The sequence below is a fragment of the Colletotrichum aenigma genome (genome assembly GCF_013390185.1).
Source record: "Colletotrichum aenigma strain Cg56 chromosome Unknown KSG_Cg56_contig06, whole genome shotgun sequence".
Lineage (NCBI taxonomy): Eukaryota > Fungi > Ascomycota > Sordariomycetes > Glomerellales > Glomerellaceae > Colletotrichum > Colletotrichum aenigma.
This window is the reverse complement of record NW_023500912.1, coordinates 3,278,794-3,297,616: the sequence shown is the minus strand read 5'-3', so window position 1 is coordinate 3,297,616 and position 18,823 is coordinate 3,278,794. Positions and strand designations below refer to the sequence as shown.

The 18,823-nt window shown below is 54.0% G+C and overlaps 5 protein-coding genes across 5 annotated transcripts; 1 reads left to right on the top strand and 4 right to left on the bottom strand.

Annotated features, from left to right (window-relative positions):
• Positions 1–3,145: 3,145 nt before the first annotated feature.
• CGCA056_v009900 (uncharacterized protein) lies at positions 3,146–6,880 on the bottom strand (the record flags this gene model as incomplete). Its single annotated transcript, XM_037325147.1, has 1 exon — positions 3,146–6,880. One exon carries the CDS (start codon positions 6,878–6,880, stop codon positions 3,146–3,148), a length of 3,735 nt encoding a protein of 1,244 aa, XP_037176896.1.
• A 2,176-nt stretch (positions 6,881–9,056) lies between these two features.
• CGCA056_v009899 (uncharacterized protein) lies at positions 9,057–10,088 on the bottom strand (the record flags this gene model as incomplete). Its single annotated transcript, XM_037325146.1, has 3 exons — positions 9,057–9,165; positions 9,241–9,581; positions 9,645–10,088. The coding sequence occupies 3 exons, from the start codon at positions 10,086–10,088 to the stop codon at positions 9,057–9,059; spliced, it is 894 nt and encodes a 297-aa protein (XP_037176478.1).
• Positions 10,089–10,716: 628 nt separating this feature from the next.
• On the bottom strand, positions 10,717–12,325 carry CGCA056_v009898 (UPF0183 protein; the record flags this gene model as incomplete). Its single annotated transcript, XM_037325145.1, has 2 exons — positions 10,717–12,209; positions 12,274–12,325. The coding sequence occupies 2 exons, from the start codon at positions 12,323–12,325 to the stop codon at positions 10,717–10,719; spliced, it is 1,545 nt and encodes a 514-aa protein (XP_037176318.1).
• Positions 12,326–16,958: 4,633 nt separating this feature from the next.
• Positions 16,959–17,487, top strand: CGCA056_v009897 (uncharacterized protein; the record flags this gene model as incomplete). Its single annotated transcript, XM_037325144.1, has 2 exons — positions 16,959–17,291; positions 17,482–17,487. 2 exons carry the CDS (start codon positions 16,959–16,961, stop codon positions 17,485–17,487), a joined length of 339 nt encoding a protein of 112 aa, XP_037176408.1.
• Positions 17,488–17,787: 300 nt separating this feature from the next.
• CGCA056_v009896 (uncharacterized protein) lies at positions 17,788–18,564 on the bottom strand (the record flags this gene model as incomplete). Its single annotated transcript, XM_037325143.1, has 1 exon — positions 17,788–18,564. The coding sequence occupies one exon, from the start codon at positions 18,562–18,564 to the stop codon at positions 17,788–17,790; it is 777 nt and encodes a 258-aa protein (XP_037176409.1).
• Between the last annotated feature and the right edge of the window lie 259 nt (positions 18,565–18,823).

The following is an 18,823-nucleotide window of genomic DNA, read 5'->3' as shown; positions in this document are numbered from 1 at the left end:
TGTACTGATTACTACTAATATTCTATTATCACCATCCGCCCGGATAGCCCCCGAATAAGAAAAGTCATTCCATGATGGTAAATAAGACTGGACCAACTTGCTGCGAGCATGGATCGGGGCGGTTGATGGGCCCAAGCAGATCAGATAGACCGGGCACGTGCATGAAGTTAGGCAGCACCATCTACAAGGAAGTCGTCGGTCCGGGCGAGTGGCCAGACACGAGGCTCCAAGATCTATAAATTGGTGATCTCTTTCCCTTAACACAAAGAGAGATTTTCATAGAGTTTTCCGGCTGTTGTAGTGTGATTAATAAGATCATCATGGACAAAAGGTCGCAGTGCAGGGGCTACGTGTGACTAACAACTCTTGAGGGGGCCACAGATCCTTTTATGAAAGGTCGCTTTAACGTGGTCTGCATAGTACCTCCGGGAATAATATCCGAATAGAATGTAGAAGATGAAGCCCAGAAAGACCTGAGGGCGGTGATGAAGCATTAGCATCTCGAAGTCAGGTTGCTGTCATATTTGCCGGGATGCCACTTCCGCGACGGCTGTTCCATCAGACCTGAAGATTGTGAACGGCAATACATTTGGTTGAGGTCCACGATATTCCACTAGCTCAGACTTTAAATACTACGCCAGCTATGGAGCTTTCGCTATGACTGATGTCTAGGTTCAAAGGACGGGTTGCTCTCACATGTTAGACACAAATAAGGTCCCCAAACGTGTTGCATCTCTAGAACCCCAGCAATGCGAAGCGAGCGTCTTTTCCATGGCCAAATTGTAATCATTACACCAACAGTGGTCAGCTCGGAATAATTCGGTATCTGTGCCCACAGATCACCCCGTCAGCGCGTGTTCTCGCCACCCCTCCCACTGAAGTATTCAGCGGACTATATTCCCCAAAACTACCTAATACGCGAGGAACAGACAAGGAAAGCGCTGTGAATGGCGAAGATCGTTGAATTACATGCAAGCAGGAGATGCTGCACACGGTGCTCATAATACATAGACTATAAGCAAAACACCCTCGCCGCATCTCTCGAATGGCACCCATGTGTAAGCAAGGCATATTGTCCCAGATAATCTTTAGAGATAAATTATGCTTGAATACGACTAGTAGCTACACTCTGGTCCTTTCATCTCCCCTACAGACATCCACCTCTGGAATCCCTACAGTCGTTCATCGATAATCACCACGGGCATGCTCTCTTATGTCAATAAATGCGTCCTGCCCAACCGAGATAAAGCTCTCAACGACGAATGAGATCTTCAACCGTCATATGTGTCAAGCCGGGCGTAGTCTTCAACATGGCTGGAGAGAACGACTAGGCAATCGCTGCAGTCGCCGAAGTCCAGCACCCCAACTACTATTCATGACTCGTGAGGTAGTCATGCACAAACCAAATACATCAATCTTCTCTCAACAATATGCGGCGGACGACAGCTCTGGCAAACGCCACTCCCCAGGCGACCTCAGCTACCTTCCATTCGAATCCTCTTTAACTCGAATGTCCTGGAACGGCAGCTTCATTGCGGGAAACTCGACATGTCAGAAATCATGTCGATATTGTTTTGCTTGCTTTCGACATTCCTGCATTGACGTTTGACCTTTATATCCGCCACTCATCCCATGCAAAACCTGCCGCGGGCTTGAACTCGAAGACTTCAAGTATAAAACCCACTACGATGCTCGGAAATCAAGAAAATCAAAGAGAGACGCAATGATCTGCTGATGCTATTGCTTTTCGAATGCTCATCGCCTCTGGCAAGATAAGACAGACCAGGGCGTTGCTTCTGTTCTTTCCTATCCACCAAACTGCCTCTCAATACCATACATTTGGGGACAACAACTCCGAATACACCGGCTTATGTGATCGAACCAACTACAGAAACCAGCTCCCAGCAATGCCAGACCGCACACAAAGATGCGAACTCCACACAGCCCAACGACTCTGTTTCCCCGCGCGGATTCCTCAATCAGCCAATTGTTGAAAAGAAGTAACACCCAGTATGAGCGCAAATGTTCTGACCGTCCAAGAACAAGCTTCCATCATGCTTTTATACGCATAATCACTACCTGGTACCTCCTTCTCCAAGGGCTCTAGTCGAGACGCAAAACGACCCAAGTCATCGCCGCAAGTCCGCCGGCGCTAGCGCGCAAAATAAAAAGGCCCATCCTCTGGTCTGGATCCTGAGAGCCTACTGGGGCAAAGTGATAGACGAGCCTCTGTGGATTGGTCACCGTGGTCTGGTTGGCTAGCATGAGCGTCTAAAGCAGCCCAGCGTACGGTCACCCAATTCGTCCCGCTCACGCCCTGCCTTGTTTTCCAGACTCCGTTCTTCGTCATTTCTCATCTCCTCTGAAGTATTCGGTGTCCCATACACACTTTGGCCGGCTACACGAAGCTGGCATCACCCGCCTGTAGCAACACATCATGCGTCCGGCGAATATACTTCGAAACGTGAAGTGGTGCGTCAACTGCAAACAATCACCCAAAGGCCATTGATTGTGCGTCTGAGCTTTTGCAAAAGGCCGCTCACAGCTCGACAATACATAATAAGTACATGATGGCAGACAACGAGGTATCTCTATCCGAACCACCATAGCTTAGCATCGTCTGCCTTGACGAGGTTCCACGCCAGCAGCACACGAAACAGAATCCCATCAGTCCACTCACTCAAGCACATCAGCACCACTTTGAAGAAGATAAGTTATGTATCATTATTATGTATCCCCAACCCAACCTCCGGCTCAGCCGTAGTATCCGGCTATCCAAAGGAACCCGACGAAGAACCGTTTCCCCAAACCTACTAAAGACGAAAATAATGTGTTTGCGCACAAAGCCCGAGCGATTACAGAAACAAAAACGCAACAGGGAGTGTCTTCCGGTAATCCCCCTTTCCCATCGGGTATCATCACTCTCCCTCCACTTATCTTTCTCACTCTCTTGCCTCTTCTCTTTTTTTGTGTAGCTCTCCCTCTTCCTCCCGCCGTTTGTCTGTATCCAGCAAACATCCAAAAACGTAGAAATCTCGACTCCGTAGCTTGCTGATGATGATGATGCAGTCTCGCTATGCATGTAATGACAGTAAGGTAAAGTGTAGTAATAGGAAACGCAAAGGTCCGTCACGCCAGGGGGACCTCACAACCACAACAGCCACCTCACAGCCCCGACAGCGCCCTGCCCGATGCCCCAAAAGACCCTCAGTATCATCACGACGAACCACACGTACCACATGAAACCGACTAGCACCCACTCGACAGCGAGCCACATGGCCCGACGGACCCAGCGGAACCTACGTCTGCGCCGGCGGAGCATCTTCTCGATTACGTCGAGGGTGTGCTTGATCTTCAGCCGCTGGCCGAGAGTCAGATCACGGCTGGTCTCGTCGGCTTCGTCGGCCGCTGCGCGCGTCATGGCTGACAGGTCTGTGGCCACACGGCGGCGGACGTCCTCCACACGACGATGCAGCGCGGGGACTGTCTCCGAGACAAAGGTGTCTGCTGACTTTTGCCATTCCTGGCCAGAGCATTGGATCGATGTGCCCAGAGTCTTGGCCGCGAACTGGTACAGTTCTGTCTGGGGAATGGCTTTATTGCGGATGGAAGGGTCAGTGCTGAGTTTGGCGACTTCCGGCCAGAAGACGTTGGCGACCTGTAGGTCATGCTGTGACGGGCGCCTTTCACTAGCAAATATTAGGCGCGGTTCATTGGCGCGGCGAGTGATTTCCATCGCCTTGATGCCGGAACTGAGGACCAGAGCGCGTAGGCGGGCGATCTCTCGCTTCGACATCGGGGCACGATCTGGCGCCGGGCTGTGATCGGAAATTGACCAGTGGCGACTACGCTGCGAAGGCGGCTGAGCGTGAGGCGATAGGGCCTGGGGCATCGTGAGAATGTTATTGAGCCGCTTGTCTGCCTCCTTGACTCCTTCACTGGCACCTGATCTCGGCTCGCCTTCGGACAGATCAGACAGTCGCTTGGCCGAGCTGGGTGATGAGCTGGGCGAGGCGCTCAAAATGTCGATGCGTGGCGGCTTGAGTCTATCAAACCGAGGCGACCTGCGGCTCGGCGGCCGAGATGTCGGATCCAGGGGAATAGCAGGTTCGCTTTCGGTGGCTCTCAACTTGTCCGATTGGAACGTCGGCATCACGTCTAGGAAGTTCTTGTTGTTCTGTTGGCGAATGGATGCAGTCCTTGACAACGGCGTCTCGCCTTTTCGCCTGCCTCTTGGCTCCGTATCTGACTCGTCCGTCGTCGTGCCCTCTGCCTCCGGTGGGCCGTCGCCCGTATCCGACTCCTTACGCCAGATGAGGTCTCCCAGCTTCGATACTCCGCCGCTAATAACCTTGTCGATGCGGGCTGCTTTGAATATTCCTCTGACGCCCGGATCATCGCTGCGTAGCTTGGTACTAGTAACGCTGCGGTGCGACTTGTGGCTGTCTCCGGTCGTTCGTTGGGCGATCTTACGGGAAGGACTCCTAGACGATCCCCGCCTGTCAATCGACCTCCGCTCTCCGGATGACTCTGGCGACGCCTCAAATGGCGTCTTCGGTGCGCTTGCCAGATACTCAGCGCTAGAACGCTCTTCTGAAATCCGTTCGCTTCCTCTCTCTTTACTTCGATCGCGGAAGATTGCTTGCTTGACCTTTGAAAAGGGGTTCCTGGTCGGTGAGTTGGCGCGACTGGATCCCGGGGATAAATCGCCTCCAAGTGCGGGAATGAAAGGATCCCCGCGTACTGCACCATCAGGGGAGTTGGGTTGTGAGGAGTCGACATCGAAAGAGCTCCTGCGTGCCGGGTGAGGAATCTCCAGACTAGGTCTTCCAGGTCGCTGAAGGTAGCTCGGGGTCTTTCGAGGCTTCTCTTTGCTCTTCCTCTCGTCGGACTCGCTAACCTCTACAATCGAAGGCTTTCGGCTGTGTTGGCGTGATTGCGGCTGAGACAGCGCTCCCGCATCCCGCTCCGGGGTCATCCACCCAGAATCGTCCGTCCTCTTAGGATCGTTCTCTCGGGCTTCCCTAGCAATCATCTCCAGCATCTGTTTCTCAAGGATATCTTGGTGACTACTCGTCAATGTGCTGGACCGGTTTCTCCTCTCAATCTTCTTAATCTTTTCGCTCTCGCTGTCAGATCCGTCCGAGAAGGATGACTTGCCGAGACGCAAGTAGTCATGATGGCTATGCGTCGACTGGCTGTGGCGGTGATGGTGATGGCCCGTGAGATCGTGAAGCTTCTGGCGAGCACGATCCCGGGTGCTGCTGGCGTGTGAATGGTCGGTATCGGATTTGGCTAGCCTTGGATGACCGGTCTTGGGGTCTATCGCAGGGTCCGCATCCTCGTGCTCCTTCCGACCCGGCGTGTGACCCGACTCGCTGCCATACTCTGCATTCTGCCTTGACAATGGTCTGTGGAGATCGGGCATCTGGGGAAAGATCTTGCGCCATTGCCGGTCTTCAATCAGTTGCTTGTGATGATCTTGCTCCAGCCAGTATGCGTCAGCAAGAAGATCTGCCGGGTCAACGAACCAGTCCAGCCTTGGTCGCCTCGGTTTGTTGGCATTTGCAGCAAGCTGCAAGGCATTCTCTCGCGCATCAGCATCTGGGAAAGGGGGCAGCGTGCAACCGTCCGCATTCGTCTGGCCCGTGGCAGCCCACTTGGCCACGTCATCAATCCAGTTGTCGACCTTGATGGTATCCCCAAATCCCTGGACCTCTCCGTCAATGGCCTTGCGTTCCCGCGCCCGAACCTTTCTATTTCGAATGTATTGTAAGGGGTTATATTGTCGGCCTAGCCGTACGCTCCCGTCGGAGCTGCCATATGTCGGAGTCTTGGCGATACCCCCTGAAGATGTTGGCGGGCTAGCCGTCGTCGGACGGCTCGAGGTTTGTGGCTGGATCGGCGGTACCAGCTCCAACAAGCGCCTATACTGCGCCATAAGTTCGAGATGTTCCTTCGCCTTCTGCGCCCTAGCAAGAGTCGACGGAGTAAAGTGGTTTCGGAAAGTGCCCTCGCGGCTCATGTCAAAAGAGGCCTGCAGAGGGCTGTGAAGCACGCCGGCCGACGGCAACCTGGGCGTTAAAGCCTTATCCGGGCCCGGCGACCTCGTCCGCGATATTCTTCGTTGTTGTTGGTAGTGGTTCTTCAGGTTCGGACCGGTAGCGTCCGGGAGCTGCGCCAGAGTGGGCACCGCCTGGGATGCGATCCTTCGCGACGCCTGCCGCCGCGACTCGCTCAAGTTAAGAGCCATGTTCACGATCTGCGTGGAATCGATGTCGAGCGAGTGGCTGGTCGAGGGCGGGGTATAGCTCGATCCGCTGAGCGGTCTACTGTTCACCGCATCCCGTTTCCTGACGGTCAAATTATGTGTCGGCTGCGTGGGTGAAATATCGCCGTTCCGTCGCGGCGAGGTGTCCATCTCGGTAAACGTCAGGCCGGCGTCGCGGCCAGCGCCAGAACCTGATCTGTCGGACGCTCTCCCAGACTCTTTTGCTCTGCGGCTGGTCGGTGGGTTGCGTGAATGTCGCCGGCGGACCCCTTGGTCCCCATCGGAGTCGTCATCGTTGCGAATGGCATCCTGCAGCAGGAACCCGCCGTTGGAGCGATGCCTAGGCGCCCTCTGCTTCTTCACGTCCCTCGCAGCATATCCGGTCGTAAATTCAGCGTCTCTCGGTGCCGAAGAGTTGGATGTTGGGCGGCGACCGCTCGACTCGTCGGGTGAAGGCAGGAGCGTGGTGTCGTTGAGGAGGCTCCCCGTCGCGCTCGACTCGCCCGTCTCGTAGCTACCCCTGCTGCTTCCCCTATCCCCAGGCATCGAGTGCGGGCTCAGCTTCCTCGTGAAGACGGCACGCTGCTGGGCGGCATCCTTCTCCGTCATTGCGGCGAGGTTGCTCGCATGGCCGCCGTCGTTGGGGAAAAGGGTGTTCGGTGGTGGAGTTTCTCAAATCGGTCTCGTGGTTTTTGGTATCGTCGTCGGTCGGTGCGCTGCTCGTGTGGTGTTTCTGGTGTCGGTGTCGTGTCGCCAACGAGCGTCGGTGGTTACGAAAAGGAGGATGTTAACAGGCCACAGCGGCCATTGCAGTCCGGTTGACGTCGACGCAAGGGGGGGCACAGGCGACGGTGCGCAGATGCAAAGACGAGTCTAGAAAGGCAGGTATCCCATGTGAAGGGACGAAGGTGACGAAGTTTTTGGCGAAGAGAGGCGCTGATTCGTCCGAGCCGAAACAGGGCATTGACATGTGCCAGCTGAGCATAGGTTGGTGTCGATCTTGGGGAACCGGTTGACTAGGAATCGTTGACTAGAAATCGTTGGGCAACGGCAGCAGCGCCAGACCAGTGACCAAGAAGACTTCAGGTTGTTGGAGTAGCAGCAGCAACGGGAAAAGACCTGGCCAGTGAGGTACACAAGTGGCCATGCAGCGCGACCGGAACAGCAAGGGCAGGGAACAGTGACAGGCAAGCCGCAAACCAGACTCCAGAGAAGCTCCCTCTTGTCCTTCTCCAGTTGGTACTTGGCAGCTAGCTCTGCCGTGGCGTCGCACCAAGCACCAAGTACCAAGCAACAGAGCACCCAGGTCGCGCTAAAATTGCCTTCTCGCCTACCGCTTCTTCCCCACCCGCTGCAACTCGGCTCCACACCGCGTATCCACCGTTTTTTCGGCATTCGCCGGCGCGGATAATCCTGTTACTCCGGAGGAAACACTGGACCTGACAGACCTATGGCACCTCAGCTGCTCACAAGCCTCTCATCAGCATGAATGTCCTTTTCACGCGGTGAAATTGATCTGAAATTACAGAGTATATCACACATTTCTGGAGCCTTCCAGTGATACAGCATTGTCACTCATGATGGTGGCTGAGACAGGCCATGAGGAGTAATGCCAGGGCCAGACATTCGATGCCCCCTTTCGCTCCTGTGCGTCTATAAACCCTTGTCGAAGGTCATGTCGATACAAGCGATTGCCGAAGAATTTGCAACGAAAATAGGGGGAGAGCATATCCATGCCCGCGCCTCGCTTCAGATGCAGCTCCGACTTCAACGAGGCAGGTCACGATGCTTAGTTAGGTAGGTAGGTCCAGTTTTCGGTACCGTGTCGGAACGGAATATTATCATTCCAGACACCGACCCTAGGTACCTTAGCTACATACAGGGGCGCCAAACAACAGACGGCAGCTGCCAGCTGGAGCCACTGGCACCCCGATCATCAAGCGCAAGCGAGCTGCGGAAAAGCATGTTGTGCAGCAGCAGCAGCCCTGCTCCTTTGTTCCCCATCACAACTGCATCCTCGTGCTCTTCCTTTGAGGGGTCCAGTTCCAACCAACTTCTAACCGGTTTTACTCGACCGCGCTAACGCAGCAAGAATAAAAATGGCGGGGCACCCGATCCGCGCTAAACGGAGGAGGACGGATCAGACCGCCCATTGCATCCCATCTCAAAGGGTCTCCCCGGTTTGCTGCGACATCTGCCATGACCGCTTGGCGAACCCCTCATTGGGTGTTCGTTCAGATGTTGCCGCTCCCCCGCTATTGCTGCGAAGAGCTAGCAGCCTCGTTCATGCAATATCGAACATACCGCCTCACATGTTCCACCGATCAGCTTCGCATAATGCACCTTTCATTTCAGACACGTGAATTATGAAAAAAAAACAGCAATAGTATTGGCGAACCGGGTAATTAAGCTCTAGGAAGACCAGAAAGACTCCAGTTAGGCATCAGTATCCTGCTCCTAACTGTCGGGGAAAACCGTTTTCCACATTTTCCAAATATCGGTTTCCCGGAATACAAAGCACAATCACGTCTTCCCTCTTCTTTTTCCATTGTGAGAGCACGGTTTGAAAGCACACCAAATACACAAAGAAAACCAGCCAAGAGCCCATAACCGTGTTCCTCGGGACCCCCTACTTCTCTCTCTCTCTCAACGAAGGACTTTGATATGATATGGAAAATTCGACCAAATAGCAGGCGCGCGCGCGACACGGCGGACCTTTCCTCTTGTCCTAGGGGTGTCCTGGGGGGGTATCGGGGTATCTCACCCTAACCAAACTACCATTACTTCAAGAGTGAACAGGGGACTTGTACTCGGAGAAGTAACGCTCGTGGATCCGTCCAATGTACTCGACCAAGGCGGGCTTCTCGCGGATCAGAGCCGCGTGGACCGGGTTGCTGCGCCAGGCGTGTTAGCTACTTCTGATTCTTATGCCATCTGATGTCCCTGTGCAGGCGCATTGGAAAACTTACACAGAGGTTCCCAGAACCGTCGCCAGGTTGCCGTAAGCAACAAAGTCAGCCTCGGTAGGTCTCTGGCCGCCCAGGATCCAGAAGGGCTCGCGGGACTCGCGGGAGTCGAGCGACAGCTTGGAGAGCGCCGTCTCGCAGAAGCCGTTGAGAGAGGTGACGACGTCCGTGGCGAAGGTCTTGACCTCGTCGTCGGTGTAGCGGCCGACGCCCTGCAGGTAAAGCTGGGAGTTGACGTAGCCGCGCGCCATCTGGTGCGAGATGTGTCTCGCGCCCCAGACGAAGTGGGCAAAGGGGCCGTCGTGCCACATCTGCTCATACTGGCCGCGCCATCTCTCGTAGAGCTGCAGTCCTCATCAGCATTCACCCTTCATGTGTATACTCTCTCGTCCAGCGAAGCCACTTACAACAAGGAAGTAGGCACGATCCTCCAACATGGCGCGGATGCAAACATCCTTAGCCTTATCAGCCGCGGAGAGGTCCTTGTTGAGGTCCGGAAGCCTGCCAGTCTGCACCAGGCGCTGGATGACGAACTGGGCCTCGCCGACGAGCTCGTCGGAGTCAGCGAGCTTGACGTACGGGACGCGCTGCTTGGGGGCCTGGAAGAAGTTGGCGGCGCGGTCCTTGTGCTGGACGCCGCCGTGGCGCAGGCGCATGCGCAGCTGAATCGTGAAGGGCGTGTAGCCGTACTGCCCGTTGGGGCGGTCGAAGCTGTAGATGATCAGGTCATGCCCGATGCCCTTCTCCACCTCGGCTTCGTCCTCGGCCGCCTCTCGGAGCTTTCGGGGCAGGTATCTCTTAAGCGCCAGCGCGTTCTGCTTGGCGTTCTGAGCTGCTGGAGGTGCCTTCATTTTGTCGGTTGTGGGGTTGGGGGATGCGGATGGGTATCTCTTGGGGGTATCTCTGGGTATTCTTCGAAAGGATGTACTGTTCTATGCTGCTGTGATGAAAAACGATTGTGATTGAACAGGCTTCGACCTGTATTATTTATTGTTTTTGGCGCCGGGTCTGGAAGCTGTTAGCTGTTGAATATGGACGGCCTGTTCGGAGCTGCTGGAGCTTTACAACATGGTAGGTGCTTGTGGCAATGCCCTTGACTCCCGAAACGTAGGCCGAGTCAGACCGATAAGTCAAGCGAGGACAAAGCTGAAATATCCCATGTCTGTCTTGCATGAAATGCAAAATCAGATGGAATATTGCAAGTGGATGGGGAAGAAGCCTTGCCAATGGGATATCTGTTGGCCGACACGTCATGGCTGTTCCATGTTGAGTTGGCGGGCACTCCAAAGAACGAGGCTAAACGGAGGTGGTGTCTAAAGAGGCATCTGGATTTGAGCATAACCCCATCTTGCATGTAGGGATATCGTAGCCAACACAAAGCCTCGTCTCCCTGGCCAACAGCTTGGCTCAATGGAAGCAGCAGTACAACCACACAACCACCATAACACCTGACCCCAGGTTTAATGCCCCATTCAAACCCTAAAACACTGTGACCGTATTAACATGATCGTTCTTCAGCACCTCAAACACGAGGCCTGGGAATCCAAATAGAGTAGTGGTTGAATCGTCTGTACCATCCAGTCTCTTGGCGCCGCTGTCCTCCCATCCCCCAAGAAACTCGCAACTGCTGCCGGGACTATCCCCCCATCCCCTATTGAGGACCATGCCTCTTTGGGGAGCCTTTGAGTCTCCGTCAGGATATGCGCTGCTCCACCGTTCGTTCAGTCTATCTTTGATCTCGGTGAACTTGGTCTCTGAGTTTGCCGATGCACCCGGCGAACCATCATCTAGGTAGCTAACTTCCCAGCGGCATCTACGGTGACGGTTGAACTCGTATGAGCCAGGCACATTGCCGTGGAGAACCAACTTGGTCGCAACCAGCCGATCAGGAGACTCTGACTTGATGGGCTTGCTAGGCGGCACCTGAGACTCATTTTGGGCAGGCGGCGGTCGTGACGGCGGAGACGGCGTTGAGACCAGAACGTCAAAGCCCAAATAAAAGTAATTGTAGAAACATTCTCCAGAAACATTGCCAGCAATGTCTTCCTCGACAGCCTCGTCGTTATCATCATCTGAGCCTGTGTTCGCAGACGACTGGTCGGTATCCGTCAAGTCGTCTGGACGGCTCAGGTCAGCACCGTTCGACCGAGCGCGGCTATGGCTTGCCGTCCGAAGCTTGTGTATTGTCATTCTCTGGTCGTTCTTCCGATATGTGGCGTTGGGTGGGCCAAGCTCTGCGATCAGTTCCTGAGGACTAGTCTCTCCCAGGATGATCCAGATTGACGAGTTGGACCACTTACGGAACAGCTGGAGCTTGCCGCCCCCATGAATCTTGACCAGAGAGATCTCGTCGGGGACAACGTCCTTGCCCCTCGGGAGCACGGGAACTGTCTTGACACTGGGCAGGATCTCCGTCCAGAGTGCCTCTCGCGCTTGCGCCCATGAATCTCCACTGAACACGGCCATGGATGTGGCCACTTGGCTGGTAGCGGAAGACAGCAAGGACACAACGTCCTTGGTGGGAGAATATGCAGATTCGGCGAGTCGGAATGTAAAGGCGACGCCGGGATAAGAAAGTATGTAGTTACCCAGGTTGTCGGGGGCGTCCGGTGTAGGTGGAATATACTCTCCGCCGTAGGTTGGCCCGAGCAGCCTGTGGTAGATGTGTCGGAAGGTTGGGCCGGAGCTGGATTCTCCGGGGACGGGAGACGATGGCGGCCCTTGCGAGTTTGCAGGCTTGACCAGATCACGATCCTTGAAGGTTACATGATTCTTTGTAAAGTCGATAATCTCTATCAAGCGCAGGCGCTGTTCGGGGCCATCGAAGCGTAGGCGGATGCCGTTGGCAGGAAGCGTCAGGGTAACGGGTTCCTGGACAGGTTGGTCGCGGGAATAGGCGAGGTCGAGCTGTGGAAATCGCTGGGGTTCGGCTTTCAGTCGCGTCAAGACATCATGCAAGGATGCTCCGAGAACTAGGCGACAGCGATAGAGTTAGTGTCTGAGAGTGCCTCTCCCAAGGGCAGAGTTCATGCAAACCGAGAAAGCCCAGAGCCCGCCCTGGATGGAGCTGCGCGGTGAAGAGCGACATGATCAGCAAAGGCGATCGGAGCTCAGCGTGGGGTCCGCGGGGTGCTCAGGGCGGATGGTGTTGAAGTTCGTGGGACTGATGTTGTTTGGGGAGAGTATAGGCCGCAATATGTGTCTATCGGGTGCTTGTGTAAGGCGTAAAAGGGGCCATGGAAGTGTGTAGGAGGCAGTTTCGCGATAACGACGAACAGCGCAGTCAGACAGAGACGGATGACCACGGGTCTTGGAGAAGGGGTTCATGTGATGCTTCAGCAGTGACAACGACTAAGCGGGGCGTGGGGTCGAAAGGGGACGTCATTCGGTTAGCGGAGGTACATATTGCGGGTACTTTCCCAGCATTGAACCAGTCAGGAGGAGAAGCTGACAGCACCGGCGAATTAGCGCCATCGCTTGAGGTGCAGCCGCCCCACTTGCGCAGATTGCCAGCAGGGGTGTAGCTCTTATCTTATCAGTCACGCTCTGGAGGTGTGCGTGTGTCACTGAGGAAGGTGGGCCTGCGCCGGGACAGCGGGGGGAAACTCACGCCTTCCCAGATTCCCATCGCAAACTCCGACTGACACTGGCTGAAGAGGCATCGAAAAGTGAAGGAGCTTCGCTGTGAAGTGTGGCAGCTGCCTCCAACGGTTTCTCCCCAGACACTTTCCTCAGCTTGAGCAAGTTCGATACGTACCGCCTTCCGGTTCCTGCCACACGCATCACCCACCACATGTATTCGTACCTGCCTCTGATGAAAGACGAGCTGCAAGGGCAGGCACCTCATCTTGCACCACACCAAACCCTCAGATGCCTCAGTCTTCAGATCAACGCTGGCCTGGAGCATCGGGCCATGTTATCGACGGAAGGTACAGCATCGTAGGCGCATCTGGAATACCCAACAGACTTCCCTCGAAACCATCTCTCCCCGCATGCTCTCCAACTCAGCGACACACTGCCACGTTCAAGCTCACCCACCAAACGCAAGAACATCGAAACAAGACATCTCAAAGCATCCCAGCACATGGAGCAATATCTCCAGCCGCCCCCCTCTTGGCACACACAGCTTCCAGACCAGCACATCCACCATTGACTTCTCTCCCGTCTCCGCATGGAAACTTCCACCGCTATCTGCATCATGTCTGCTTCAACTGGCCAACGGCATGCTCCAACTGCCACTTTCGTCCTCCCGCCTGAAGAAAAGCACAGAGGAAATCCAACGCTTGAGGCACACGGGCCTTCATTCGATGAACTCTCGCTCCGTTTCACCTATTCCTGTAGGTTCGATTGCTCCATCTTCAAGGATGTCTCTTCAACACCAAAAGCATTCTCACGCCATTCATTCTGCCCGCCCTCCTTTACGGCTTGCCCGGAGGAACATCGAATTTCAATTCAAAGTCCCGCATTTCCTTCAAGTATGCGACCTTTGGCCCGGACCACCACGACGGAAAACTTCAGCCTATCATCATGGTGAATCCATCAACTTCGTCTTCCTCGTCCTGCCGTTGCTGTTGCCGTCTCCACCAGGTCTTGGCCATTACAATCGCCTTCTCGTCAATGACCCGCGAATGCGGGCATCATGTTAACCCAGCACATCAAGGCGCTCCAAGGTACCAGTGCCCTGCTTGTTAGGGTTGGCCGAGTAGCCCGGACATGGCGCACTTCGTTTTTTCCTGCGATTCGTATCTCGTCTTCGCTTTCTGCAAGTGAACTCAGGGAAATACCACTACGTCCTCAATTGACTTTTCCGATCCTACGAATTGCGAGCCTCGTGAATTCGGAGCAACCTCGTTGCCGAGACTAAACAATGCCCCGGCAGCTTGCGTACATACGGATCGATTTATTTCTCAGCGATACCATACCACTTCATCGCCGGATCTTCTGCCTCGTTGATTTCAGCTGGGCGTGGATTTGGCACATGTAATCCGAGTCACCTGAGCTGCGGGTTTCCTGGTAACTACGAGGGATAGTGCTGGCTCGATCACACCGAGATTACAATTAGGAAGGATTATTCTGATGTTTCTCATCCACGTTTTCCCAACGACCACCACTACAATCACGTTGACCCTGAATCTCATCTTGGCTCATCTCACAGACATCGCGGCTAACGGAAAGTACTCGCAGCTGTGCGGTTGTATTCAGCCCTTGCGACGTTGGCGGACGGGAGACAGTGCCTTCGCCGAAGCATACCACTATCGAGAAACGAGCCGCATGTCTCCGGCGCCTCTCTTTGGTCAAAAATAGGGCGATTTTGAGTCTTCCCTTGCAGCTGCTGGATCAGGCGATCTCACTCGGTACCTGGCGCATTGCCAACGTCGAGGCATCTTCGTCAATCAGAGGCGACTCGAAAGACGCTGCATCCATATGAGGGCCCGTTCTTCTCGTGCGACATGAATTGGAAGCTACTTTCCGCGCGCTCAAGCTTCGTCCTGTTTCGAAGACATGGCCTTTCGATGCTGATCTCTATAGCTGGATATTACAGCAAGAACTTCCAGAACGCGGATGTCAAATGGATTTTTGCCCACGCAGCTGGCATTGTCTCCGCTAGAATTTTGACAGCCATGAGCATATTCGGCCCAAAAATGAACATTCACCCTGTTCGGCTCGAAATCGACGGTGGCTAGTGCCGGCATCGACGAGCAGTTTCATGGCCTCTGGATCTAGGCCGTGCGGCAGCGCACAGAGATGGCTTCAACCCACTTTACTGGAATCCGACTCTGCCCGGCGAACTCAACTCTTATTTTGAAAGAACTTGATTGGGTTGCGAGTTGAGCCCAACGACGGCAAGTCTTGGCTGCGTGGGTCAGCTCAAGGGACGGCTTGAACGACCGCCTTCGCGACCCAGCCCAATCCCAGCCTCAAATACAGCGCTGCTGGGCTCCTGGGTTGCTTGGATATGGCAGCATTTCATGCATGAACGGCAGCATCAGTCATGGTGATCTGTCGCCCGGCACTTAGGGAGATCGCAGACATATCCGGGGCGGCGGACAAAGGCAGACCTAGACCTGATAGCAGTCCGATTGGGCTCCAATGCCCGGACCATCGCTGTTCATGTATGTCTGCCGTAAATACGGCACCGACACGTGATGGACATCAGGCTGTCCCGTGTCACGATATGCCCTGACTCTGTAGGAGCATGCTCGAGACAACGGCAGACCCACGTTGTTACAGCGCTAGGGAATCGCCCACGTACTGAGGAATAGCATGGTATTTCGGCCGCTCCGCTGACAGGATTGACCTGTCAAACGATTGGTACGATATCAGGCCGCTCTATTTCTACGGAGAACTGCCTCCTTGGCATGAGCCGTTGCCCATGAGTGCGATGAGGGTGAGCCCCTGATAATCTGAGCATGAGAGGCTTTGACCTGGAGGCTCCACATTCATGCTCATGAAGACCGTTATCAAGTCCGAATAATTCGGTCTCATGAAAGGACAAGGCTCGGATTCGGCGAGTCGCTGGGAATTACCCACCATACCATCGAGATTGACACGCGGGTAGTTGATATTGGCAATATCGGTTCCGCTCATCTCACCGAATCAGTCCGTCCAGGGTAACGAGTCGTAATACGGATACAATCAAGGCAGCACTGATGAACTTCGGTGGATATTGTCATCCGTGTGTTACGGTAAGATGAATGACGAACTGAGAGCTTTTGAGCTAGCCCTAGCAAGATGGGTCGCTTGTTCCTCTCTTGCAACACTCTCCCTGATGTATTCACGGCCATCTTCATACCACGTGATCAGCCAGTACCTACCTCATTCCCGATCTTGTATTACGACGTGTTGGACTGTTAATTGAGGATTAATGAGTTATGTAAGCCGTGATATTGTTCTCGTCTTGTTCTACTGCCCGATGACTGAGCTTCTCTCGTTCAACCACCGTCAAACCTCACCCCAATGACTCTTGTTTCTTGTTACTCAAACTTCATTTTGCAGCCTGGTGACCCGCTCCCACGGGATTTTCCCGTCTTCGCTCAGTGAGTGAGCAGGTGCGCCGAACGTGAATCGTGAACGTGAGGCAACTCACAGCGTCGCAGCGGACGTCGAAACATGCTTCTGTCTCATTGAGGCCCGATGAGATAGATGGCGAATGGCAATCGGGACTGTCGCATGAATACTACTTGAGACTGTTACTACCCGAAAAACAGCGCGACTCAAGAAGTAGCATTCGGGGACATTTTCTTGGGTTGCGGCGGAGAGACTCATCTGATGTATGATATGGGCCAAATACGACGTTGAGAGCTTCGCGTTAGATATCGCAGACGTCATGTTCTCAATGTCAATTCAAGTCTGTTAAGCCTGGCTGACTTTGTAGAGTTTGCACGCGCCCGAGGGAACTTCTTCGTGAAGTCTACGGCTCATTTCAATCCATCAATCGCAGCTTGCTCTCATCACAACTCACGTTCTCTCATGATGTAGACTATTTGGTTCATCATTAGCATTTCCAACTCGGTGTCAACAAGATACCTTCCTTTTCTGGTTGACAGTGCAAACATTCGTAGCAAACGCTGAGAGATACAAAGCCCTGCAACCAACCGGCTCGCTTATCTCTCATCCTTCCAAAACGAACATCCGCGCCTTAAACCAACGTCACACCTCCCCCTCATCACCAACCTCACCCTCCCCTCCAACGCATCAAGTAACACGAAAACCGCCAAACCATGGCCAAAATAACCATCCGTGACGCGTCCACTGCCGAAGACGACGTCGCCTTCATCGTCGCAGCCTTCGACTCGACTCTCGCGCCCCTCGCGGCGCTCGGCAGCGGCGCGATGTGGGGCTCCACGCCCTTCTCGCAGAAGGACGGCTTCGTCGAAGAAACAATCAAGGATGTGCGGACTTCGGAGACGTACCAGGTCACGGGAGAGGGGGAGGAGGCGCTGCGGATTTTCGTGGCGGAGGTTGAGCTTGAGGATGGGACGGAGGCGGGGGCGGGGCTGCGGTGCCGGGAGGCCGGGGATGGGAGGCGGTATCTTCCTGTCGGGATGGCGATGGTAAGGGAGGGATGGGTGCCGGGCCATGTGAAGAATCATTTTCATGTGGAGAATATTAGGGAGGAATTGGAGGGGCGGAAGGATTTTGTTTATGTTGATGTTTTGATTTCGGATTTTAGGACGGGGAGGTTGAGGAAGGGTGCTGGGGGGTCGTTGCTTAGGTGGGCTGGGAAGCATGCTGTTGAGAAAGGGTTGAAGGAGGTGTATCTTGATGCTTGGGCTGGTAATGGTGGAGGATTGGTGAGGTGAGATCGAAACTGCATGTCATGATGTGATAAGTTGCTAATGAGAACAGATACTATGAGAAGCATGGATTCAGATTTGTTGCTGAGTTTGAGATGACGAGAGGTGACGCTACCATTTGGCCTGGCACGCTTATGAAGATGAGTTGCGTTGATGCGGATGAATCTCTCATTTCATAGTGGCTAAATCGGCTGCCTCCCTGCGCAAACCCGGGCGTCGAAATGTACTTGAATATTGGGAATTTCTGCTGCTGTCATACAACTTTAATGTTCTCTAGTTTGATTCCTCGAGCCTCGAGCTGCTCCGGTGTCTGACGAGGATCAGTCTTTCGACATTTCGAGTCGCCAAGCTTCTTCCAACACAGCCTCCTCCCTTCGTGGTCATCTTGACTCCATTCCGGGGGCAGTTCCGTATCCAGACGAGGATCCTCGAAGGTCTGCCTGCCATCGGGTGCAATAAAGGCCTCATAAGCTTCCCCATTAAATATCATTCTCCAGCCATCCGGCAAGGGCCCAAGGACAGCTTCACCATGAGATAACTTAGGGACATAACAAGGCCCAACGATAGTGTACTTTGAGTCCTCGACATGTCTCATAACTATTGGAAAGCTGCAGCCAAATACCACAAAGATCTCGTCGCCGACGCGTGCCGCACCAGACCCCAAACCGAAGTGGCCTACGTTGGTAGCGAAGACTGCCGCACCAGGTAGTAAATGATTGGATTCCGTCAACAAAATGGGATCGATGGGGCTTGGGCTATTTTTGAATGGTGTAGATTCCTCATTCCCTTGCAACAACGCAGCTTCGGCATCCAAGATACTAAACCTACCGTGCTCGTAATATTCGATTGCGCGACCACCAGTGATCGTTTCTGCTAGGTCGCTTACCGCTAGGCCTTCATGATATTGAGTACCTCGAGGAAAGAATTGACGGACCCATGACTCGACTGTGCGCTGAATGATTTCAAGGTCCAGTTTCTGTGACATTGTCGAGGTTTGCTGCTTGATAATTCCACAACGAGTTCCTAGCATCTCCCACAACCCATCTGACAAGATTTGGAAGGCCGCTTCAGTCTTTCCGTCGCTTTTTGAATTTACACGGTGCAGCCGCAAGCTCTTCGGTTTGTCTAGATTCGGAACCCAGCTGGGACTGCTAGCCACTTCGCACTCTTCGAGGAACGACAGTGATGAGTGTTCCCTATAGAACGCCAACGTCCAGTTGGCATACACTTCTTTTACACTTTTTGTATAGTCGATTTGTATGTCAATGTCCCTCTGAAGGCCGCGAATG